The sequence below is a fragment of the Tiliqua scincoides genome, chromosome 5, assembly GCF_035046505.1.
Source record: "Tiliqua scincoides isolate rTilSci1 chromosome 5, rTilSci1.hap2, whole genome shotgun sequence".
Lineage (NCBI taxonomy): Eukaryota > Metazoa > Chordata > Lepidosauria > Squamata > Scincidae > Tiliqua > Tiliqua scincoides.
Window position 1 is genome coordinate 75,325,213 of NC_089825.1, and position 26,886 is coordinate 75,352,098.

The 26,886-nt window shown below is 44.1% G+C and overlaps 1 protein-coding gene across 1 annotated transcript; it reads left to right on the top strand.

The window, feature by feature from the left end:
• Positions 1–7,315: 7,315 nt before the first annotated feature.
• CD8A (CD8 subunit alpha) lies at positions 7,316–25,874 on the top strand. Its single transcript, XM_066628904.1, has 6 exons — positions 7,316–7,362; positions 10,517–10,858; positions 11,672–11,767; positions 13,569–13,688; positions 20,696–20,732; positions 25,624–25,874. Exons 1-6 carry the CDS (start codon positions 7,317–7,319, stop codon positions 25,664–25,666), a joined length of 684 nt encoding a protein of 227 aa, XP_066485001.1. The 5' UTR covers position 7,316; the 3' UTR covers positions 25,667–25,874.
• The last annotated feature ends 1,012 nt before the right edge of the window (positions 25,875–26,886 follow it).

Sequence of the window (26,886 nt, forward strand, 5' to 3'; positions counted from 1 at the left end):
CTGTGGTTTCATGAGCTGGCGTAGTGCTCTTTGTTCTTTGCAGAAGTGCAGCAGTAACAGAGTGTAGGATGCAAAATGGGGACCACTAATGTGTTAGTTTCACTTTCACAGCCACAAATGCTCAGGAACAGGCTTTATGATTAGTGGGGGTCATTTATCTATTTATAGCCCTCCTCATCTTGAAGGCTTGGGCTAAGTGACAAAAGCAAAATAAAGAAAACAAAACTATCCAGAAAAATACAACAAAATATTATCATTTTGATTGTTCCATTGACATTTCTGCACTGACTCAATTCTGAAGTCCAAACTAGACATTACATGGAAGGTCTGTGATTGGAACTCCTCACATTTTTTTCTACTTCAATGCTGCAGCAAAATGGGAAGGGGGGGTTAGGGGGAATTTGAATTGGGACTGTGATGCAAGGTGGCATGATGTCTATCATTTGTCCACATGTGGATTCTCCTACTGAAATCACCTTCCCAAAAAGCAACAGAAGTACTATTCTATTGTACTGTACATCATAATCATACAGGAAGTACTGTATTCCATTCTGTGATAACTTAGAAGAGAATAATCTTAGATTTTGCTCCCAGGTGAAATTTTTTTGCTCCGTAAAGCTTCAGAGATAATTAAAAGTTCCAGTAAAGTGTTTTGTCTTCTCCTTGGCTTTCTTTCAGACCAGGCCTGCAGTCCTGGACAACAGAAGCTGAATCTAGATAAGAACAATCTCTGTCAAGAACCACTGATATCCTGACCTCAGACCTGATCAGACCTCCCAAGACATCAGGCCACTATTTATAAATAAAAAACAGGCACCAAATCATGTGCGTACAGTAACATCAGGTTTGACCTTATATGATTGCCATCTTCAAATTTATTTAAAATTTTATTTAAACTACAATTTAAAATAAAAAGTACTATATTTAACATTCTACTTATAATTTTATTTAAAATTGTATTAAATAAAATTTAATTTATTTTTATTTTAATTTTAAAATGAATTAATTTTATTTTACATAAAATTATATTTTATTAAATTAAATTTAATTAATTTTTTATTTCAGTAGCTGATGATAGTCTGTAAAAGTTAATATCTCTGATTATCTAATTTGCTATAGAACTGTATATTGATAGGGACATGAAGGGATAGAGTGTTATTTTTATTTTTACCTAAGGGATCTTCTGCCCACAGAAGAGTCAACCAGACAGCTCGCATAAAAAAAGGATTGCAAAATGCAATGATTGCATTTCACAATAAAAAAGAACCATGAAATAAAAAATTAAAATGTGTAGGGTCCCTGCCCTGGAGGGGCCTGGAGCAGGCTTGTTCCACCCCCAGAGAGGCCTCAGATTGGCTAGAGGGGGAGGGGGTTCCAGCACCCTTGTCCTCCTCCCTAGCAGAGCTGCCAAACCTGGCCTAGGAGCTATTTACCTCACAGCTCCCTGCTTCATACTGACTGCCTCTCATCCCTGGCCTCCCTGTTTTATGGAGCAAGCAAAAGGCCTTTCCTGTTCCTGGCTTGTTTCTTGCAGTGTTCCTTGTTTGCCCTGCCAACCCCCTCTGTCTGGTTGGGGTGAGCCAACCTTCTTTGCCCCCTTAAAGGGCAGGGAAGCCTCTCCACCCTGGGCATGGGGTGCCTGCTCCAGGGTAAGTCGGGGGTCAGGGCATCTGGGCGGGGCCCTGACAAAATGATTAAAATACACTCACAATAATAATCGGGACAAAGAGCAGCAAGGAAACATAAAACAACTTGGCAAGGGATAATCGACATAACTGAAATGCCCGACAAAACAAAAAAAGGCTTTACCAGGCACCAAAACATCAGTAGCAAGGAAACTAAACAAGACAATAGGGAGGTGCGTCACTTGGAGAATGCAATAGAAACACCAACTGAACCTCTGATGGTGGGGGATGAACAATGGTGGTGGGCTTATTTATGATATGGGGGTTATCATATATGGGGGGTTCCCTCAGATAACCTGGGCTCAAACCATTTAGGGCTTTAAAGGTTAAAATTAACACCTGGAAATGAATTAATAGCCAGTTGAAATGTTACTGAATGAGAATCGTGTATAGTAGTAGAGTTATATGATAAGCACTGTTAGTATTCTTTAAGTTTAAACTGACATCTGTTTTAGGTGAGAATATTACTGATTAATATTGTATTATATTATCATTGGATTGTATTCTGATTGTAATATCAACTTTATAATGTTAAAAAATCAAGTAACATGCAAATAACAGGACATGTAAGACCATTTAGACCTCAGCCATTTAGAGGCATCTAGTTGTACCAGAATCAGTGTTACATTTTCCCTGTGCCTCATCACAGTCAGGACATAAGATGCTGAATTCTCCACCAGCTGCAGTTTCCAGGTTGTCTTTGTCGGGGTTGCCTAGAAGAGGGAATTTCTGCATCTCACAGATGACAAGCTACACCTGCTGAAATTCTCTTTCCTACACAATTGTTAAAGGTCTAGGATCCCTAAAGTTGAAAGTTTGCCCTCCCCTGCCATAAATTATCAGATCGTGCATAGCGACATAACAGCTGTCTCTTTCTTTGTCTACAGAGGCCTGAGAATACACACACAGAGTTACTCACTCTGCTAGGTTTCAGCTTCAGTCCAAGAGATCACTTATTCAAACCCTGACAGTTTCTACTACGAATGGCAAAAGGCATTTTGTTTTGACTACAGTTTTCCATGTGCATTGCTGAGCTTCCTTTTAGGCCTGTAGCATACAAGTGGCAATAAAGCACATGCCCAGTATGTAGTAGCACACATGTTTCTCAGAGATGGCAAAAGCCTCTAAGAAGAAAGTGACTAGATCAGGAGGTGTTGCTTGGGGTGTTTAGCCCTGTGAATGCCCTAAGTGCTCTATGCAACCGCCTGAGAACACGTTCACAATGGTCTGAATGGATGAAGTCATCTCTACCCTAAGATGATGTACCATGAAAAGCCTTCAGACAAAGTCCTACAAAACAAGTGGTTCCTTGATAATAATGTCACCAGTCTTTATAATTTAGCATTGTATCAGATACCAACAGCAATCAGGTTTGGCCCCAAACCTTCTAATGCAGGGGTGTCAAACATAAGGGCTGGAAGCTTTTTATCCAGCCCTCAGGCTCTCAACTGCTGAGCAGTGCTGAGGTGTTGCTGCTAAAAGGGCAGCACCCATGAAAATTGGGCTCTCCCATATCTTGAAATTTGATAAAGATTTGCATGTTTTCTCTTTTGTCATTTGTAGTTAATGAATTCCTAAGTGAGAAAAAGTGCTTATTTTTGATTACGACCTGTTTAATGACATCACTTCCTGCCTAATGGCATCACTTCCAGCCCTCAGCAGGCATCATGAATGCCATTCAGCCCTTGGTATGAAACGAGTTTGACACCCCTATTCTAATGCATGTGGTGGCATGCTAAATGCTGCTTGCGTTACTGATGATGTGCCAGCCTCCTCTCCTCCTGCTCTCCAATGCCTTAACTTAGCACTGTCCTCTCTTTCACATTTCCTCTTCCTCTCTGTCCCTCTTGCTTTTCCAACCCAGGAAACAGAAGGAGGAGCAGTGGAGGCAAGAAGGTGGACAGAGAAAGTGCCCCTCTACCAATCTGCTGCCTGATGTATCAGCCTCAGTTGGCTTCATAGATGGCCGGCACTGACAGTAGCACAACTCAAGAAAGCTTATATACCGATATAGCCAGGGCTTTTTTTCTAATGGAACATGGGGGGACGGAGTTCCGGCACCTTTTTGCAGGGGCCCCTCCCCTTTGGAGGCATTCCAGGTGGGGGGGAGCAAAATAGAGGCATTTGCTGGGTGGGTGCTGGGGGGTGCAGGGTAGGCGGGCACTTGGCCCCTGCCTGACCGCACAATGACCCCCTCCTGCCCCATCTCCAAGCTCTCGCCTGAGCCCAGCCTGCCTCCCCTCCCCCCGTGCTCTGCTTCCCAGCGCAGCTTCCAAGCCGGTGGAGGGAGCGGGGGGACACACGCCAACACTGAGGAGGAGGACGGACGGACGGACGGACGGACGGCTAGCCAGCCAGGGAGACGGGCTGCAGCACCCACGGAATGCCCAGGTACTGGCTTGGCGGAGGAGGAGGGGAAGGAAGCTGGCTGGTGCAGCCCCGTGCCAATCTGCAGCACGAGCCTAGGCGTGTCTACTCAGAAGTATGTCTCATTGTGCTCAATGGGGCTTGCTCCTGGGAAAGGGTGCATAGCCTTGCAGCCTGAGAGCCCAAGCATGTCTACTCAGAAGTAAGTTCCATTGTGTTCAATGGGGCTTACTCCCAGGAAAGTGTCATAGCCTTGCAGCCTGAGTAGACAGGCAGAGGAAGGACTCTGAGGCTGCAGTCCTGTCCACCCTTTCCTGGGAGGAAGGCCCACTGCCTCTAATGGGACTGACTTCTGAGTAGACAGGCATAGGATTGGGCCCTGAGGCTGCCACCCTATCCACAGTAAGCCCCATTCACTAAAGTGGACTTCTGAGTAGACATGCATAGAATTGGGCTCTTGGGCTGCAATCCTAGGCACTTTCCTGGGAGTAAGCTCCATTGACTAGAACAAGACTTACTTCAGAGTAGACATACCTAGGATTGGGGTCTTAATCCTGGCAGAGATATATATCTGCACCCGTTTTCACATGCTAAGGGCAGGTGAAAAGGGATTCTACGTGTGTACAACGTGCTGTCCAGCCTTGCCAGAGATCCTCCTTGTCCTTCCCTCACAAGCATGCCCTCCGCCAGCCAGCGTTTGCAGCTCCTCTCCAGCAATGCACAGCAGTTGCTCAGGGCAGCAGAGAACATACAATTGCATGCCAAGCACCTTCCCAAAGACGCAAACGTAGCTGTTTCTGTGTGCACCTAAGGACCCCTCTCGTGTAAGAATTCCTTTTTTGTTCTTACTCCCACAGTTGCTTAGAGTAATTTTATTACATGGAACTCATGTAAGCCATTTTTCGGAATCCATTCACTGCTTCCTCTCCTGGAAGTAGTGCCACACTACATACTACACGCTACAAGTGCACCTGTATAGTATTTTTCCCCATGTGTAGAAAAAATAGCTAGGGGGAAGGGGATGTGGAGATTGACAGCCCAATCCTATGCATGTCTACTCAGAAGTAAGTTCATCTTTAGGGGGGAAGCACATAAAAATATTTTATTTCTCCCATAAAAAATGGTTTAAAAATAAATAAATAAATAAATAAATGAAAGATTAACAAGTGGTGAGTTCCTGCACCTTTTTATTTACAAAAAAAGCACTGGATATAGCATTGTTTCTCAGCCAGTGGTACAGGTACCACTGGTGGTACTTGAGGTGGTGTCTGGACCCCTGGACACTTGCCATCGGGCAGCAAGACCAGTGATGCAACGCAACAAACAGCAATAGAAGGCTTGACGGGCAAAGCACCAAAACATGCTTTTGGTGTGCTCACAAAAGCCCTCCTGTTCACCCTGAGCTTTTCACTAGTGTTTGTCGTGTCATATCTGGCCTCCCAACCCAGAAGTAATTGGCAATTACATCATCACCAGTTACTTCCAGTGGTGCTTCCAATAGATGGACCATGTGAAGTGGTGCAGGAGGAGACTCATGTTGAGGAACACTGAGATATAGGCAAAATCATTGCTGAGGTTAAATTAATATACCAAAGACTTTCCTATGCTGCTGATTTGGAAAACTCTTGGCTGATACAGTTCGGATGAAAATGGAATCGTGTACAGTAATAACTCCAATAACACCATGTCCTTTTGTACTGCTATGTTACAGTGCTGTTTGTACTGTGTTAATTGACAGCTTTTAGAGCCAATGGGAGAAGCAGACTCTGGTCAATCCACCCCAGTTTCCTTAAGTGACTAGGAGTTATAGTGCTGTTTCTGACAGCACTCAGCTTTTCAGGAACAAATCCCCTGCATTAATGGAGGTGTTACTGCATGGAAGTTCTGGACACAAGTTCTAGATACAACTTATTTCTGAAGTGAAGGACTGCGACTGGATGGGAGAGCACTTGGAAGGTCCTCATGTGCAACCCAAGGTTCCTTATTGGAAATCTGGGTATTATTGCAATAAACAAATTACGAAGCAATGCCCACATTTGTGATCATATGTAGGATAGATGCTAAGAGCTGTCACAGTAATCTTTAACTATATGCAATGGATAATTCTATAGGGGTGTTTCTGTACTAAATGAGAAACTGTCATAAAGCAGCAATAATGGAGCTTGTCCCCAGTGGGAAAGCAATAATGGGAGGTCCCCAGTGGGAAAGCAATCCTTTCCAAGACTATTCTCTTGGTTTCCTTCTATTTCACCTCAGTCATCATCCCTGTTGACTCAGGGGCTACTAAGGACCCTATACCTACAAAAATTTTCCAGATCACCTTTAAGCTCATTCTTTAAGCCTAATGTTAACTCTGCAGTTGTGTCTCCAAGTTCCTGTTCTTAAGAGCCCTCCCTGCAGGACCTGCCTGCCTGTCTGCCTGCTGGTCCTTTGCTCCAGCATCACATAAAAGTTTTGCTTCGCCAAAGAAAGAACATGATTCTGCTACCACATCCTGCCCATCATCCTAGGAGCAAGACAAGATAAGCGGCATTGAGACTAGTGATTCGTTACTGTAATGCAGGGGTGCCCAAACCCCGGCCCTGGGGCCACTTGCGGCCCTCGAGGACTCCCAATGCGGCCCTCAGGGAGCCCCCAGTCTTCAATGAGCCTCTGGCCCTCCAGAGATTTGCTGGAGTCCACACTGGCCCAACGCAACTGCTCTCAGCATGAGGGTGACTGTTTGACCTCTTGCATGAGCTGTGGGATGAGGGCTCCCTCCACTGCTTGCTGTTTCACGTCTGTAATGCAGCAGCGGCAGCAAAGGAAAAGCCAACCTTGCTTTGCACAAGGCCTTTTATAGGCCTTGAGCTATTGCAAGACCTTCATTCATTCAAGTTCATCTTTAATATATACGTTTCTGTAAACATATGTAAATTTATTCAAATTTTAAATGTAAATTAATTCTTCCCCCCCGGCCCCCGACACAGTGTCGGAGAGATGATGTGGCCCTCCTGCCAAAAACTTTGGACACCCCTGCTGTAATGCATAGCTTGCTTTTTGAAAATGAACAAATGTTGACAGAAAGGAAAATGAATCCACGCTGGGATTTCTTCATCTTGCTCTCTTCTTGTCTACCTTAAGAAAAGCAAGTTGAGAAATCTCTCTACTTCTCTCTCTACTTGTGGAGGGGCTACTACTGACATCACATCCTTTCCCTGGAACAAGACCTGCTTCTCAGCTACCACCTGCGTCTCTTTTGAAAACAGTATACAAAAAGAGAAAATGGCCAGCCTTTCTTCTTTCTTGTGGCTCCTCAGTCTGATGGCTTGTAAGTATGGGGGTGCCATTGTTATTTGTCTTTTTAAAACATTAGATCTGATTTAAAAGGAGACATTAGATGTGATTCAGGTCTTCTGGGTGTCCATCAGACCTTTTGACTTGCTTTTCTTTGAATCCCAGGCTCCCATGCCTTAAATCTTTCAAAATTCCCCTAAGGTTCTAAAGCAATTTATGAAAATTGGTATGAAAATTTGGTATGAAAATGGGGGGAGCGACTTTTGACAAACAATGTCTAAAAAAAACCCTGAGCTAGTTGCATAGTTCTTGGATTATGACAAAGTGAAATTAGCAATGAGGATTTAGCATATATAATAACCCTGATAGAATTATCTTGGAATAAGTCAAAACAAATTAACTTAAGTTAATGGGTAGGGGGGCTTATTACCAGGAGCAGCAAAAAACAAAAACAAAACAAAAAAACATGAATGCATCTTTTTAACAAAATTGAATAAATCTTTTAAAAATAAACTTTCAGAAGCAACAGGAGCAAATGTTCCAGTTTAGTAGCAAGACAGCGGCCACTCTGCCATATGGGTAGTGTATTACGGTCACAAGACAATCGTTCTCAAGAGAGTTTAAACTTACTAAGTCATTGCTACTTACTACATAATCCCATTGTTTATTATGTAGCATCTCCAGTTTTCATGATGCTTTTCAAAATAAAAAGAAAGAAGGCAAATATTTGCTTTTCCTCCGCTACTCTTGCCTGTAGTCACAGATTTTGCAGGTTTATGAAACAACAAATGGTTCTTCTGCATAATTTAGCAGAAAGTAAATACAGTACCCTTAAAGATTTTCAGAATATTACATATTTTGAATATTATAATATGTTGACTCAGTTAATACTAACCAAGAAGATTAATAAACTTATCATAGGACAATCTGAAGCATGTTTACTGAGAAGGAAATCATTGTGTTCAGTGGGGCTTACTCCCAGGAAAATGTACAATAATATTGCAACCTAAAAACTTGTATTTGTTTAGCATCTTTGTGAAGCACTGGAAATGTGACACGACGTGACTGGCTCCCAAATAATTCTCTGCAGTGGGGGATAAATATGATTAGGGCTGAAGTTTTAGTCTGATGATTATTAAGAATACTTATATGCAGGCCAGCTTTGAAGCACAATGCTGTGTAAGGAACGCAGTGAGGTACCGCAAAGATCTTATAAAGAAATCTGAACACGTTCTCCTAAGATGGAAACAGCTGATATCCAGATAGGGATACTGAACAGCAGTCATGCCAGAACCTTGGACTTAAAGATCTGCACTGCCGATAGAATATAAGAATTGTCCCAGATGTAAAAAAGTCGAAGGGTAGCTTGAACTAATTAATTGCTTGAATAAATAGCAACCTGACGATGAGATGACCAAGTATGCCTATAATGCCAAGTATGCCTCTTTTTTTTTTTTTAAAGATTGTGAGCCCTTTTGGGAAGGGAACCATTTAGTTATTTGATTTTTCTCTGTAAACTGCTTTGTGAACTTTTAGTTGAAAAGCGGTATATAAATACTGTTAATAATAATAATAATAATAATAATAATAATAATAATAATAATAATAATAATAATAATAATAATAATGGAACAGAATTCCCAGATACTTGAATTCTTTAATCTGTTGGATTACCTTCCCCCGCCAAAGGATCAAGAGATGGGTTTCCATTGGGAACCAAAAACCACTATTAGACTTCTTGCAATTCAATTGGAATTTATTGGAAATTAAATATTTCCAGTATGCTGGCTTGCATAAGATTGAAACCCTGGCCTGGCTAAGATTCCTGAGATTTTGGCTAAGGGTCGACTTTGAGGCAAATCGGAACACCTGCTTAGTAATATCCTTGCTGTTGTTACTCTCTCCCCAGGTCTAACTTTATTTTATAAAAGACTTCAGTTTTGGTCTGTTGTCTCACCTGCTAGGAAGGTTATACATGTGTGCTGCTTTCAACTTCATTTGGACCATCTATTTGTCACAGAGAAACAGGATTTACAAGCTGCAGCCCGTAAATCATGTTCCCCTTTGTATTTTGGTCTTTTGTGACCCTCTGATTTGAGTTCAAGCTATCTATCTTTCATTCGTTCACCTCAGATTCATAGAGCCTTTACATTGGCCAGGTTTAATATGCCTATGAATGTGCTGAGTGTAAAATTTCTTGGATCATTGGAGAGTTCGAAGTCATGTTGCAAGATATTTGTTCTCAGTGTTGTCAAGATGTAAATTTTTATGTATTTCTGCTCCCCTGCATAGTGGTTTTGAACAATGAGTGGTTTCAACCTTGGCTGTTTTATTTCTCTGTTTATTGTAAACTTTTATGTTGGTGTTGCTGTCATTTTGTGGAATATTTATATTCAAAAAAGTTCACAAAGTTAAACATAGCTGAATAGCTAAAGGGTGACATGAATGACCTAATCCAAGTGTGTTTCACATTTCTAAGCTGTAGATCATGCTGCCCATCGGCGTAAGGATTTTAAAATATATAATGATTTCTATCTTGCTGTTCCCTGTCACAAGGTGACTGAGAGCCCAATCCTATCCAATTTTCCTGGACTGGTGTAGCCATGCCATTGGGATGTGCACTGCATCCTGTAGTAGGAAGGCAATCACAGAGGCCTCCTCAAGGTATGGGAACATTTGTTCCCTTACCTCAAGGCTGCATTTTGGTTGTACCGGTGCTGGAAAGTTGGATAGGATTGGGCCCTCACACTACAACATTGTTACAAGAATTAAACACAATAATTTTCAGTAGCAATGGAAAAACTCAAAATATTAGAATGACAGTCTAAAAATAGACAATACAAGTTAAAATATAAACGTAGCAGTCTAAAAACAGATACATTTAACTGATAAAATATTATGATTCCAAAGCCAGGTGAAAAAAAGGTCCTGTTTAAAACAGAGACCAAGGGAGCCTAATGTGCTGGAAAGGGAAGTTGAGAGGTGCCACTCTCAGCAAGACACTGTCTCTGGCAACTGCCGAGCTTCTTGTTAGTACTTTTGTATACAGTGCAGCTTTGCATCTCCAGGTCTCCAAACTCAGCAGACTTGTTAATGTGATCGTAGTATCTCAGCTGTCAAGGAAATATATGCTTCCTCGCATTTGACTATTCTCAGTAAAGAAGCTGATTGATTTTTTTTTTCTCCAGACTTCTGCAGCTCCCAAACTGTCAGGATCAATATCAAAATGAAAAGTACCCATATTCAAATCTCTCAAAACGTGGAGCTGGAGTGTGACAGTAGCTCCTCAGAACTTGGAATACACTGGATCCACCAGGACATGGCCTATACTCTCCAATCCATTGTATATATTAACACAAGGGGAAAGATAATACCAGAAACACTTGTAGGTTTTATCGCAATGAAATCCAGCACCAGTTACAAGCTGACAGTGAAAGATTTCAAGGAAAAGAATCAGGGCATTTATTACTGTGCTGCCTATCAAGGCCAGACATTGATCTTCAGTAAGGGTCATCAAGTCTACCTGCCAGGTAAGCTCTTTCACCAGTCCTTAATGTCCGCAGCCAGTGATGAACCTCCACACACCCTCCCTTCCACCGACTGCATCTTTTGCCTCCTTTCTTGGTGTGCCCATCTGGAGCGTGAGGTGGGGAGTCTGTTCTCCTCCTGTTCTTAGGGAGCAATCCTATTCAACTTTCCAGCACTGATATAGCTGCAGTGCAGCCCCAATATAAGGGAACAGATGTTCCCTTACCTTGAGGCAGCCTCCGTGACTGCCCACCACCACATAATAAATACAGCGCACGCCCAGTTGGCACGGCTGTATCAATGCTGGAAATCTGGATAGGACTGGGCCCTCAGTCATTTGATGCTCTTGCCTCTTGCCATGTCTTCCAGAGTTTCCCATTTTGCCCTTTACCTTCTGCCCTCCCTCAAATACTTTCAGATTTAATGTAATTTAATATATTGACAATTTTAATATCCTGCTTTTCTTCCCCTCAAATGGGATGCCCAAGGGGTGCAAGATTTGAACCTGCCACATTGCCAATCAAAACTTCCTGTCTCACCTAGAAGAGATGGTCTTCATACCCCACAAGGGCTGGTCTTTCTCCTTTCCATATCAAGGTTTTAGTATTCTCTGCAAGGGATTTGAAAGTTCCAGTCTGGTCTTGAACCTTTCTTTTCTTAGGCTTCAAAAGATGGAACAAGTGCTGTGTTGCTCTCTTGTTCTGGTTTTACACCATGGTGAAGAGGATGGTTGCAGTGGCCATCCAACCCTAAACATGGTAAACAAATAGAAGATGACTTCATCATCATCTTCTACTACTTTATTTCATTTGCAGTGACCACTACCACCCCAGCTACCACCACCCGAAGGACTACAACCCTGCCTCAAGCCACTAGCAAAGAACCCATGGGACGGGATCCCTCATCTTCAGGTATGTTTCCATAACATATGCCACTGCCTGCCCAGCCCCAGATGGCCCATTTGGTGCGACCACAGCCCTCAGAACTGAGGGTTCAATGGAGGTTGACCTGGCCATGTTCAGTAAGCAACTTCTGTGCAGGAGTGACTAAAATATGTGACTAAAATGTGACTAAAATATGGGACTAAAATATGGGACTAAAATATGCAACTTGTCCCTCAAAACGGCCATGGTGCCAGAGGATTGGAGGATAGCAAATGTCATACCAATCTTTAAAAAGGGAAAGAGGGGGACCCAGGAAACTATAGGCCGGTCAGCCTAACATCTATACCGGGTAAGATGGTGGAATGCCTCATCAAAGATGGAATCTCAAAACGCATAGACGAACAGGCCTTACTGAGGGAGAATCAGCATGACTTCTATAAGGCTAAGTCTTGCCTCACGAACCTTTTAGAATTCTTTGAAAAGGTCAACAGGCATGTGGATGCGGAGGAACCCGTGGACATTTTATATCTGGACTTTCAGAAGGCGTTCGACACAGTCCCTCACCAAAGGCTACTGAAAAACTCCACAGTCAGGGAATTAGAGGGCAGGTCCTCTCCTGGATTGAGACATGGTTGAAGACCAGGAAACAGAGAGTGGGTGTCAATGGGCAATTTTCACAATGGAGAGAGGTGAAAAGCGGTGTGCCCCAAGGATCTGTCCTGGGACCGGTACTTTTCAACCTCTTCATAAATGACCTGGAGACGGGTGAGCAGTGAGGTCGCAAAGTTTGCAGATGACACCAAACTTTTCTGAGTGGTGAAGACCAGACGTGATTGTGAGGAGCTCCAGAAGGATCTCTCCAGACTGGCAGAATGGGCAGCAAAATGGCAGGTGCATTTCAATGTAAGTAAGTGTAAAGTCATGCACATTGGGGCAAAAAATCAAAACTTCACATATAGGCTAATGGGCTCTGAGCTGTCTGTGACAGATCAGGAGAGAGATCTTGGGGTGGTGGTGGACAGATCAATAAAAGTATCGATCCAATGTGTGGCGGCAGTAAAGAAGGCCAATCCTTTTGTAGCATCCATTCATGCATTTTTACCTTCGTCATATATTCAGCTGTTGAATACCTCACTGCAACTCCTAATCATGCCTCAATAGTATTTTGTAATTGCAACAGTTAAGAAAAATTCACTGTTCAGTACAAGCTTTTTAGTGGGGGGGGGGGGGGGCTGCCTTCTGGAACATATGGTGAGCTTCAGTTCAGATCAGGACAATTCTGGTGTCCTCACATTCTCCTTTGCCTGGCCTGACCACCAGCCAAGGCTCGTCTGCCTACTTGCGAGAAAACACAACTGTGAGGCTGCTTCGCTTTCCATAGGGCTGGGAGGGAGGGACCTCCTTCTCCCTTTTGTGTTTTGGGGGGCTGCATTCATTGGATCAGGACCATTCTGACGTCCTTGGAGTCCTCTCAGCCTGCCCTGGACCCTCTCAGTCCTTGCCTGGACTAAGGCAAGTTCACCTACTCGTGAGTATAGACGGCCACATGGCTTCATTTCGGGCTCAATAGATTCTGGCCCTCAGCAGGCAGTGGCACCATAATATTAACTTTGGCCCTTGGTATGAATCAAGTTTGAGACCCCTGCTCTAGTGGGATTCTGTAATGACACTGTGGGACTTCTTTGTTGCAAGAAAGGATAAGCTGCATGGAAGTAGGGCATAGAATAGTGTTAGGACGTGATGTCCAAAACTGGAGGGTGTTAAGCACAAAAGATTTGTTCTTGGTTATTGCTTCAGAATTCATTATGAGCCTGCTCTGTTTCTGTAGAGAAAGAACTAAGTGACAGCAGCCTGAAGTTCTCCTGTGCACCATACATTTTGATTCCCTTAGCCGGAGGTTGCTTCCTTTTGCTAATAATCTTGGTGATCACCTTATCCATCTGCTGTGGTAAGAGAATTATTTGCTTTCAATTCCAGGTGATGACTGGGGTGGGACAGAGTAGGGATTAGTGTAACATTTTCTAATTTCAAACCCTTCACTCTGGCAGACCTCCATACAGACTTTTAAAAGTGCAGCTTTTCTTCTGCTCAAACACAGCATGCCCTTAACGCATGAGGTTAAGTTCATTGTTAGTGCTGATGGGCAAAACCTTTCTTTTAAAAATAGCAGCTGGATTGAACCCACTGGCCAGGAAGTCAGAGCAGAGTTGGTCAGAGCAGGGGTACCCAAACCCCGGCCCTGGGGCCACTTGCAGCCTTCTATGTCTCCCAATGCTGCCCTCATGGAGCCCCCAATCTCCAATGAGCCTCTGGCCCTCCAGAGATTTGCTGGAGCCCACACTGGCCCGACAACGTGAGGGCGAGAAGGCGACTCAGCTTGAGGGCGACTGTTTGACCTTTTGCATGAGCTGTGGGATGAGGGCTTCCTCCACTGCTTGCTGTTTCACATCTGTGATGCAGTAGTGGCAGCAAAGGAAAGGCCAGCCTTACTTTGTACAAGGCCTTATAACAGCCCCCACTTCCCCCACAGCAGCGTGATCCTGGGGATTGCGTCCTGCTTTCCCCCTGTCCCTTAAAGGGAAAAGAGCAAGGGTTATCAGGCTGGTGGGTTGTTGTGACCCACCAGTTTGAGAACCACTGTTCTACTGTATTTATAGAACATGCCAACTTCCTTCCTTAATGCCAAATTCCTTCTGTGCCAACTTCCTTAGAAGACTGTTCTTCAAATTGAGGGCACCAACAGCTTCTCTCCACAGGCAAAGAGCAGCCCTGGTGACCCCATCTAAACTGGAACCATGGCAGAGGCAAAGGGTTAAAGCCCCCCCCATGACAAAGTCTCCAATATTTACATTAAAGAAACATAGAGGACCAAATGATGATGATATTATTATTATCATCATCATCATCAACAACAACAACTAGATATACCGCCTTTCTGGTCATCAGATTACTCCTCTGACTTTATTCAAGGTGGTTCACATAGGCAGGGGTTTCTAAATCCCTCAAGGGGATTTTTACAAACATAGAGGTTCTCTCTTTCAAGAACCAACAACATTTCAGAATGGATCTTCCTGGTTTGGTCTCACTTCTGGCCTCCAGTTCTCCCACACAGGCTGACAAGCAGCTCCATCTTGCACATGGAGGGCAGCCAAGACGCTTCTTGCTCACACCAAGAGCAGGTGGAATCACTCAGCTGGGCTTGTCAGCTACTTCAAGGTCTCACCATTCTCAGCCATTCAGGGAGCTGCCAGTGTCCTTGAACTGGCAACCTTCTGATGTTATCTTCGGGCTACCGGAGGCTCTACCCTCTAGACCAGACCTCTGATGTGATTAACATCATGTCTATTTTGGCCCTTAGTGGCATTCTCATACTCCTCTTTCATATATTACTGTATTTGTAGGACTGTGCAAATGTCAGGGGAAGCTTTAACATTAGATGTTAATATCAGATGCAAAAGAACATTAGGAACGTTTCTAACATTAGATGCCAAAGAAAATATTTCTACAATTTCGGTTTCTGACAACTAGTGAATCAGCAGGCATGTCCACAAGTGAACTAAAGAGTCATTGAAATTTTTTTTTTCAAACCTGCTAAAGAGCAGCTGGACAGTAGCAAGGATGAAAGTTGCAGGGTTGTAATACAGTCTCTGACATGAGCCTTCTTGGCTTTAACTTCCACCCAGCTCCAACAGACCTGGACTTCCACTCTCTCCAACTAAATGCTAACCTCCAAGCCTTTCCACATTTCCTTTAACTGCCTTTTTATTCTGCTTTTCCCCCCTCCCCCTTGGAAATTTGAATGCACATTTTTCATTGGCTACCTTCATACTCTATATACATTTGCTCCCTGATGGAAGATGATTGGCTGAATCCTCTTGGACAGATGGCATACTGCCTTGTCTGTCACAATCAGGGCTTTTTTTCTAATGGAAGTTCCTGCACCTTTTTTATGCAGCCCCCCCTCCCCCGGAGGAAAAAATGAATGGAGCCCTATGGAAAGTGAAAGTAAGCCGTAGTGCGCATTTACTCGCGAGTAGGCGTACTTGCCATAGTCCAACGGAAAGGGCAGGTTGAGAGGAATCCAACGACACCAGAATGGCCCCAATCTGCAGCCTCCCAAAAACACCCGAGAATATCCCATCCCTCCCAGGTGCGAGTCTGAGCCTGAGCCAGAAATGAAGCCACGTGGCCGCGTTTACTCGCTAGTAGTCCGTCGGAAAGGGTAGCTGAGAGGACTCCAAGGAGGTCAGCATGGTCCTGATCCAATGAATGCAGCCCCCAAAAACACAAAAGGAAGAAGGAGATCCCTCCCTCCCTCCCAGCTGCAGTCTATTGAGCGCTATGGAAAGCAAGCAGCCTCACGTCGTGTTTACTCGTGAGTAGGCAGACATGCCTTGGCTGTTGGCCAGGCCAGGGAAAGGGGAATCTGAGGACACCAGGATGGTCCTGATCCCATGGAGTTGGAGATACTCCAGAAGGCAACCTCTCCCCCCCCCCCACTAAAAAGGACAAAAAAGAGGCTTCAGGTGGTAAGGGGAAAGTTTTCTATTTTGCACTTACAAAGCCAGGAGGGTCTTTTTCTTGATCTGCCTGAAATAGAAGAACTTTAAACTGGGCACTGGGGAGGACTGGAAATCTCACTGATTCTTTTGGGGGGGGGGGTTATTGCAGGCAGGCTACAGAGTAAGCTCCATTGACCACTATGGGACTTACTTCAGAGTAGACATGCATAGGATTGGGCTCACAGGCTGCAATCCTACCCACACTTTCCTGAGAGTAAGCCCCATTGACTCTTATGGGGCCTACTTCTGAGTAGACACGCATAGGCTGGGGCTCTTGGTCTGCATTTGTCCAGTGTTCTTCTCCCCCTCCATGCACTTTTCTTCTGCAGCATCCAGGCTGATCTGCTTGTCTTCTTTATCCCAGTCTGTTTCTGCAGCAGGTGCTGGTCTGGCAAGCCCGGCCCTAACCAACTTTCCCGCACCCATCCAGCCACCCATCAGCCCAATCCTGTCCATACTTTCCTGGGAGTAAGCCCCACTGACTCTAATGGGACTGACTTCTGAGTAGACATGCCTAGGCTTGATCATCACCACATCTTGTGGCTGCAAATTCTATACATGTGTGTAGAAGAACTTTCTTTGGACTGTTGAAAAGCGGTATATAAATACTGTTGTTGTTGTTGTTCTGAATCTGTTGCCCTCAATTCAGTGGCTGAATTTTAGGGGTTGGAACACTGAGTGTCTGTGGAACTCTTTGCCTCAGGACATGGAGATAAATACAGTGAATAGGGGGATGCTCTTTTCCCTCTCGCACAACACCAGAGCCAGGGGATGTCCACTCACACTGAGTGTCTGTGGAACTCCTTGCCTCAGGACATGGTGATAAATGCAGTGGATAGGGGGATGCTGTTTTCCCCCTCACAGAACACCAGAACTAGGGGACGTCCACTCACACTGAATGCCTGTGGAACTCCTGGCAACAGGATGTGGTGATAGAGTGGGCAGGGGGATGTTCTTTTCTTTGCACCAATCTTGTTTCAATGTCTTGAGCCAATAGAGGGTGTGTGACCACATGATTTTTGATCCATAACTTGTTTATTAATCAATTAATTAACCCATCTTTTGTGCCCCCTCTCCCCTGTGTGCTAATTGATTTGGGTTCAAACAAATCTGTAGAGTGATGTAATGTAATCATTTTTTATATTTTGCCTTCATCAATTGTTTTAACCAATATTTATTAAATGTTTTAAAAGTTTTAATTAAATTTTTTGGTTGTTACATATTTGAAAATACATGCAACAAGCCTTGATATAATCCTTGGTGTGCGCTCCCAAGGTGGTCCGTCTCTTTGTTCTTCTCTCTTGAAGATCTCCCCTCATTTTCTAGTTCTTAAGTAGTTGGGGAATGGGGATTTAAAGAGAGAGAAATGAGATGAATACATAAATGAAATAAATAAATAAAAGATTTATTTTATTTTAAATAAATTATATATATATATAAAATATATAATATTTTATTTTAAATAAATTTAAAAATAAATAAATAAATAAAAGATTAACAAGTCGTGAGTTCCTGCACCTTTTTTTTTTTTTTTTTTACAAAAAAAGCACTGGTCACAATATAATTGAATCTTAATCCAGGCAAGATGGAGGTGCTGTTCATCTGTAGGAAACCTTGTCTTTGTGATGGGTTTGCAACCTGTTCTGGATGGGGTTGCACTTCTTTTAATGAATTGGGTTTGCAATCTGGGTGTGCTCCTCAAACCATTCTTGGTTCTGGATGAGCAGGGTGGCAAGACCTACTGTGACCAAGAGTAGTTTTGCCATCTTCAAGTGGATGTGCCAGCTGTGTGCCAATTGGGCAACAGTGAACCATGCCATGGTAATGTCATGTTTAGACTACAGTGTAATGCATTGTACTTGGGGCTGCCTTTGAAGACTGCCCAGAAGTTTATCTGATCTGGAATGTGGCAGCTCAACTGGTTCAGAGCATTCACTGGTTGGCACACCTTATATGGTGCTCCAGAAGCTGTACTGGCTACACAGTGATTACGAGCACAATTCAAGGTGTTGGTTATTATTACATATAAAACCCCTCATGACTGGGGACCACATTCTCTCACCTGAGCCTGCCTGCCCACACACTGCCCCTTAATTATCTGAGGCTCTGCTGCACATCCCACCACCTACTTAGGTGCGGCTGGTGGGAATGTGGGTCAGAGTGGCGGCTCCCCAGTTGTGGAATTTTCTCTACTGCAAGTCCCAGAAGACACCTACTCTGACCACTTTAACGTGAGCAGTAAGAGCTTTGCATCACTTTCCTGTAATTACTCTGTTGTGCTTTTATTTTTACTTTATTTTGCTCATTTCCGTTAGTTATGTTTCATTTGACTTTTTTGGTATGGTGTTTTCTTTGGCTGTTAATTTTTTTTTCTGAAATGTTAAGCCATCCGGTTGCACTTTATTGGGGTAGAGAGGCATAGATTTATACATACATTTCTGCTGGGATTGGAAGACAAACGGTAATGCTGAGTATCACAACTCATGGAAGTTGTTCCTCAATTTGGAACAGCTGGAGGAGACAACGTTTGTTTAGATTGCTGTGTCTGATTTAGTTTACAATATTTAAAGCATTCTGTCTCTTCAGGTTAGCTTTCCTTCAGAATTGCAAACATGGAACATCTCACAGCAAATAGGAAATTACTCCCCCAAATTCTCATTTCTCAAGGGACAATACTGTAATAAATGGGGTTCCCCCCATTTATTACAAGAAATGGTTCACTCAGTCTTTAGTGGATGTGAACCACACTTTCTGTTTCAGGTCTTGGTTTGTGCTATCAAAATTTGGTATGATTCCTGTTCTGCCACCTCATATTCCATATATCCGCAGGAACTGATTTTCTTGAAACTAGGCAATTTTGACATTTCTAATGGAGTGTCCAGAAAAGCTAAAATGCTCACACACAGGGTTAATAGAGAGTTAGTAACCATTCCATTTACTGTCTCATACTGCCTGTTGCTATCTGTTACACCTTTATTTCTTATGTGTTGCTATTGATAATTATCTGTTTCACACACACATCTGTGTGTGCCTAACTATCTACCTCTTACTATGTCATAAATTCTATCTTGTTCGTGCCTCTGAAAAAGTTCTAATCCATGAAATTTGTGTGCTGAATTAAACGTGTTAATCTGGAGCTACTGAATTCATACTTAAAGAGACAAAAAGGATAAGATACTAGAGTGCTCAGAAAGTAGAAACTAGACCTTTTAATTCCAGTGCTGTCCAAGATGCAAGCAAAGATGGATATATCTGGAGAATTCCTTGGAAGCTTGTGCATCAGCAATCAAAGCGGTCATGGACTCAAGGCTTGTGTGTGTGCACACATCTTACATATCATGCCAGAAGGCTGGAGTCCATGGTTTGCACAATGTGAATACAGATACAAACTCACAAATTTTGTAAGCAAAGTCCTGTAAGAAAGTTAAAGCTTCCTCAATTATTAATATTAAGAATATGTACATACCACTTTACAACAACAACAAAGTACACAAAGCGTTTTACAGACACAATCAAATGGCTCCTTGCCCCAAAAGAGCTCACTAAAAGATGCAGAAGAACCCCAGCAAACAGCCACTAGAAAGGCACTGTGCTGAGGTGAAGAAAGACAGTTACTCTCTCCTTGCTAAAGAGGAGCATCACTTTACCCCTGCGGTTTTCAAACTCGCAGGGAGTTTGAATCCCGCAGTAAGTCTTTGTGGGGGCGGGGGGGAAAGCAACGGCATGATCCCCAGGATTGCGTCGCTCAGGGGGGCTGCAGGGGCTTGGTGCTCCCCGAGGGTGCGGGGAGCCCTGCGCGACCTTTGGCAGGTCTCCCCAGGTCAGGGAAGGTGACAGCGGAGCTCCTGCGCCCGGCTCCCCGCAGCCAGGGACGGCTGCTGCAGGAACTGGAGGGTGCACCCCAGTCCCTGCAGCCCAGTCAAAAGGGAACGTGGAGCGATCGCACACCACTTCCGGTTTAGTGGAGCGGGGTGTGATCACTCCGCTGTCACCTTCCCTGACCCGGGGAGACCTGTCAAAGGTTGCGCAGGGCTCCCTGCACCCCGGGGGGCTGCAGGGGGCTTGGGCAAGTGCACCAAGCCCCCTGCAGCACCCCTGAGTGATGCAATCCTGGGAATCTTGCCGCTGCCTTCTCCCTGCCTCCTGGTTGCCCCCGCCCCTTAAGGGGAAAGGGACCAGGACCCTCGGGCTGGGGCATCGCGACGTACCAATTTGAATACCACTGCTTTACCTAGTTAGCAGGGAAACACTGAAGAGACCCAGACAAAAAAGGAAGATTCATTATATGTGCTGAGATGATATGAATGCAAAGTTAAGATGATGATGATAGCCAAACTCTGCAGCCTTGTTATATGCTAATCAAGGGGTGTACTCTTTTCTTCCCTAATTGAAGATCCAAGAAGAAGAAGAAGAACCTGCAGATGTCACAGGTGAGCTCAGATGATCTGAAATCCCATTGATCTGAATGGGATTGAACCATAACTAAGTCTGCAATCCTATAAACACTTAACTGGGAGTAAAGACCATTGAACTCAATGGAGCTTCTGTCTGAAAAGATATGCATTGGATGTTCACAGGCTGTGCTGTTCTTATTGTTCAGTGGTGAATTTTAGAGCTTGGTTTTAGAACCAAATCTGGCAGGAACATGTACATTTATGCCAAAGATCACGGTGGCGCCACATTTTAGAGACAGCAGAGAGAGGTTCTTGTGGCAGTTGTAATACCTTTTTAATTTGCTTCGGTTTTTTACAGCACAATTTACTGAAGCACTGCAGAAATGTGTTCTGCAAGTTGTTTGACAAGATGCCAGCCAGCCATCCGACCCTAAAACTTGCATGAGAGATATAAACCTGCAAGGCCTTTGTCATCTTGGCAAAACATTACATTTTGGTATTTGGGAATAAGATTGTGTGCAATCAGTTTCTGTACACAGGAATAGTGCAGGTTGTTCCTGAGAGATAACAGTGAAAGAGCTCCGCTTTTGTGGATTGCAATAGGACCACTAATAATAAGATGACATTCGAGTCCCAAACATTTCACCTGGGCATCTGGGATTACAATGCAAAGTCCCTTCTAGAAAGCTAAATGCTGACATTGTCCAGTGTCATGTTCTTTGCAAATTACACAAAAATGGGAGCTGCGGGAAAGGGTCACACTGCATACATTTTTCTGCAAGTTGCTTCCATGAATGAGATCAATGCATTGAGGAATCTCTTCCAGTCGTTCTCTTGGGCCAAACAATACGAGCCCCACTGCCTCAACTTTTAATTCATCAGAGTGCCATAATTTTAAATGCATGGTGCTCAAAAAGTATTGCAGGAAATCTTTTGGATAGAAAGATGATGGCTACACCAGAGTTCTAGGCTGCTACCACTTTGGGGCTCTTTAGCACTGCTAAGGCATTGCTTGGCTGCAGTTAGCTGGAAGCACAGTTAAAAAGGAAGCCCTACACAGCAGCTTAATATATAGGTCAAGCCATGTTATTCACAGTAGTTAAAAAAAAGAAAATCAGTGGAAAAACAGCTTTAAAGAGCCACTTCCAGGTTTCTTGCTCCTCCAGTGTCAACCCAGAATGCATCCGTATAGATCAGGGATCGGCAACCTGCCGTTCTAGAGCCGCATGTGGCTCATTCAGCTGTCTGCTGCGGCTCCTCCCGGTGAAAGTGGCAAAGGGGGTAACAGGAGGCACCTGTGTTGGGAGGGCAGGCTGCTTCCCTCTGCCCCCTGAGCTCACTGCCCTCCTCTCCCTTCACCCCCACCTGCCCCGCATTGGTTTTCCTTTTCAATTTTGCCCACTCTGCAGGCTTAAGCTCCCTGTTTTTCCCTTCCCCAACTTTCCAGCAGGACGCCCTCCTCCTCAGCCATTGCTAGCCCTTGCAGGTGGGGACTCAGCACAAGGAGAGGCTTTTCCTCCACAGCTGAGGAGACATCCTGTGTGTCTACTCAGTAGTAAGCCCCATTACAGCAGATGAAGCTTACTCCCAGGAAAGGGTGCCTGGGATAGCAGCCTTGGAGCCTGCTCCTATGCATGTCTACTCAGTTGTAAGCCCGATTACAGCAGATGAAGCTTACTCCCAGGAAAGGGTGCCTGGGATGGCAGCCTTGGAGCCTCCTCAAGGCCAAGTGCAAGGACGGGTGAGTGGGAGCCCGTACAGGTCTGTTTGAGAGCAAGCCCCTGGGCTACTCCCAGGAAGGTGTGGAGGGCTGTAGCCTCAGCCCCTCCTGTGCAGGTCTACTCACAAGTAAGCTATAGTCAGTGGGGCTTCCTCCCAGGAAGGTGTGGAGGGCTGTAGCCTCAGCCTCCTCCTGTGCAGGTCTACTCACAAGTAAGGCCTGCTGTAGTCAGTGGGGCTTCCTCCCAGGAAAGTGTGGAGAGGACTGCAACCTGAGAGCTCCAACTAACTTGTCTGCTCAGAAGTCCCATTGTAGTCAATGGGGCTTACTCCCAGGATAGTGTGGAGAGGGTTGCAGCCTGAGTGAGGGAGGGCAGAAGCTGGCCTGTGGCTGCCCCCCCCCCCAGCTCTGGCTTCTTCTCTTCCCCACCTCTGGAGTCTGTGTGCATTTTTCCTTCCAGCAGGGTGCCTCTGGAAGGTGGGGGGAGTTCTTTAGTATCCATGTAAGATAAGCAGATGTCATAACCGCCTTATGTATTGGAATCCTGGAAGATCTGGTGAGGAGGTAGATGTGGTGTCAGCAGTGGCCCCTTTAAGGGTAAGGCCTGGGCATCCAGCAGAGTGTGCTGCACAGCTGCAGCCACTTGAAGGCAATAGGGCCCTCAGGGATATAAGGAGCACCTGAGGCAGGAAGGGGGGGTGTGGGTTGTAGAAGGAGTGTAGGTTGGAGAGGAGACTGACTTGCCTTATTGACTTTGACTTGGATACTCTGACTGATTTGACTGACTGACTTTGGAATCTGACCTTGGACTGTGACTTGGCTTATTGACTTTGGACTTTGCCCTGGATACTCTGACTGACTTTGTGACTAAGGGACTGCTGGATACACTGGAGTTTGAAGTGTGGCTACTGTGCACAAGACCTGCTGAGGACCCAGGGTCTGCTGTAGTGGTGGGAGGCTGCTGGCAGGAGAGAGGACCTCTGCAGGTTGAACAGGCGAGCTACCCTGGAGGTGGGGTCCAGCAGGACTGCAGGGCAGAACCAGGGTAATTTGTTGGGGGAAAGAAGGGGAGCTAATTTGCTTAAAGTGGGCCTAATTCTCCAGGCAGATAATGGCCTTGGAATCAGGCAAAACACCATAGAGGACCAGGCATCTGAAAACACAGGACAAGAATGTATGACAAAACTAACTAAAAGCTACAAGAGGGGGCTACATTATAAAAATGGGACCTATAAGAGCATAAAGGTTAAAAAAAAAACTATATATGCAGTATTATCTTCATTTTAGATGTCAAAAGGGTTTTGTGGCTCCCGAGGTTTTTTTTCCTCCGGAAAACGGGTCCAAATGGCTCTTTGAGTGTTTAAGGTTGCTGACCCCTGGTATAGATGCTATACTGCATTCAGCCACTACATGGGTGAATAATGAGTTCTAATGGAATGGAATTACTGTATTCCATTAGATTCCATTATTCATTCTGTCTAGTGGCTGAATGCTGTGTAGCATCTATAATAATGCATTCTGGGTCAAAACTGGAGGAGCAAGAAACCTGGAAGTGGCTCTTTAAAGCTATGCTTGCAACCAGTGCTGTTTAACAGTGCAAAGGTAGGAAATGGGCTTTTTTCCTTGCTAGAAGGCATTTAAAGGTGGACCCCAGTATCAGTGGTAAGTCAAATCTGTGGATGCCAATTTAGTGGATACCGAGATCCCACCTGTAATGCTATGTTATCCAGCATTGCTCTTTCCCATGGCCAAGGTCTCCTATAATGTTTACTCACACGTAAGCTCCAATCAGCAATGACCTCTGACAACTTCAGTTAAAAGGTTATTGCTTGCAGGTTCAGCCCATTCTATTGCTTCCTGTTGATCTCTGCTGAGGCAATTAGTAGTGAACAAACTTTTCAAAGGATGTACATTTATTTTGGAACAAATCAAGAGGCAGACTAAATGATTTCATTTTTTTCTTTGTTCCAAAATAAATGACACTTGCTGTTAGTTTTGTACAGTGGTGGACTTTTTCTTAACATAAGAACAGCCCCACTGGATCAGACCATAGGCCCATCTAGTCCAGCTTCCTGTTTCTCACAGTGGCCCACCAAATGCCCCAGGGAGCACACCAGATAACAAGAGACCTCATCCTGGTGCCCTCCCTTGCATTGGCATTCTGACATAGCCCATTTCTAAAATCAGGAGGTTGCACATACACATCATGGCTTGTAACCCATAATGGATTTTTCTCCAGAATCTTGTCCAATTCCCTTTTAAAGGCATCCAGGTCACATGCCACTACCACATCCTGCGGCAAGGAGTTCCACAGACCGACCACACGCTGAGTAAAGAAATATTTTCTTTTGTCTGACCTAACCCTCCCAACACTCAATTTTAGTGGATGTCCCCTGGTTCTGGTGTTATGTGAGAGTGTAAAGAGCATCTCTCTATCCACTTTTTCCTTCTCATGTATAATTTTGTATGTCTCAATCATGTCCCCCCTCAGGCGTCTCTTTTCTAGGCTGAAGAGGCCCAAACGCTGTAGCCTTTCCTAAGGAAGGTGCCCCAGCCCCATAATCATCTTAGTCACTCTCTTTTGCACCTTTTCGATTTCCACTATGTCCTTTTTGAGATGTGGCAACCAGATCTGGACACAATACTCCAGGTGTGGCCTTACCATCGATTTGTACAACGGCATTTTAATATTAGCCGTTTTGTTCTCAATACCTTTTCTAATGATCCCAAGCATAGAATTGGCCTTCTTTACTTTCTTCTTTTTTATAAGTCTTTTTTCAGATGGATGCCATCTTGTTTTTCCCAGATGTAGTGTCATTCCAGGGCTTTGTGGAGAAAAAAAAATGGCAGCCATCAATAGCCACTTTCTGCCCACCCGCGCAGCCATTAATGGAGTGTATGTGTCCACTCAGGAATTCCCTTCTTCCATTGCAGCCCCCATGCAACATCTCACACCATTCCCAAGGGTCTGCAACTCTCAGGAGCAGTTTTTGGGGGGGTCACAGTAGGGGATATGGGGCAAAGAAGATCTTCATTCAACTCACACAAGATGCAATCCTAATTGTTGGTACTGGCAGGATTGGAAGACATGCTTCCTGAAACAGAATGAGGCTGTTTCACCGAGGAACAAATGCTGTTTTCTGAACTCACTCATCATTCCATGCCGATAATACATGATATATTTAGGTTTTCCTCTCTTCTTTTTAGGGCAATGAATGGAACCAATGGAAAACACAGTTTACCACACTAGATCATGGAACAGAACTGGAGCATTGCACATGAATTTTCCAGTATCATACCCTCCAATTGTATCCAGGAGAAAACAGGAATAGTCTTGTGTACTTGTGCCAGTTCTCACATATCAAAAATGCCTGAGACCCGACCCTCCAAAGGATATGGGAGGTTCTTTTTCATCTGTTATTTACTCTGTAATAGCTTGTCCTGCACTCACCTCTGAACCAAAGTATGTAAATGAACTATTTGTTTTGTTTTTCTTAAGACTAATAGATTAAGTATTATTAATATTATTTTAAAGAAATATTCAAAAGAAGAAATAGCATATAGATATAGGAAATGGATAAGCTGATAAGTACAGTTGAGCTACATACATGCACATACAGGGGAATTAAATAGATACAAAACTAGGGGCCCTATCCTATGGGCCTCTGTGCTTGTACTGGCAGCACTGGGTGTTGCAAACATGGGGGTGACACCAGCGGAGGTCTCTGCCGCTAGATCCTTTGTCCCGACTTGGAAACCTGACATGGGGTTTTTCAAGTCTGTACCAAGGATTTAGCTAGTGCAGACTCGAGTAGCCCCATTGCAGGGGCTGGGGCTTTCTTGGGGTAAGGGGACAAATGACACAGGATCATTTGCAGATTACAGTGGTGACCATTTCAGTGCCACTGTAGCCTGCAGTGCTGGGAAGCTTAGGATTGGGCTGCCTGTTTTCTTAACATGATATTTATCACACCTGTACACAAAGACTTTTCCTGCCTGTGGAGATCCCCACCATATTTTCATTGTGTTAATTAACTGGTGCAAGAAATGAGGTTTATTTTAATAGTTTTTTAAAATGACATTTTCTTGCAATGGAAATGCTTTGACCAAATAACTATTTACAGGTAGTTTCATATGTCTGAAGAAACTGATCACTAGTAGTCCTTTGCAGCAGAATGCTGGTAATTTTTTTGAAGTGCAGGAACTGATTTCCCATCACCCCCAAAGCCAGAAGAAGTCTTCTCCTGCCACTTCTTCTTCTCCTGCCACTCCTGCCACTACTTGGAAACTTAGAATACTTCATTTAAAGATCTAGCTCATTTTATCTCAAATTCTTGGTTTGCAATAGTTAAAACAAATCTATAACAATTTAAAAATGAAATTAAAAAATATCTCAGATAAACATAAAAGTTATATTTAGAGGGCTAGCTTATGCATATTTATTCAGATGTAAGTCTCACTTAGGATTGT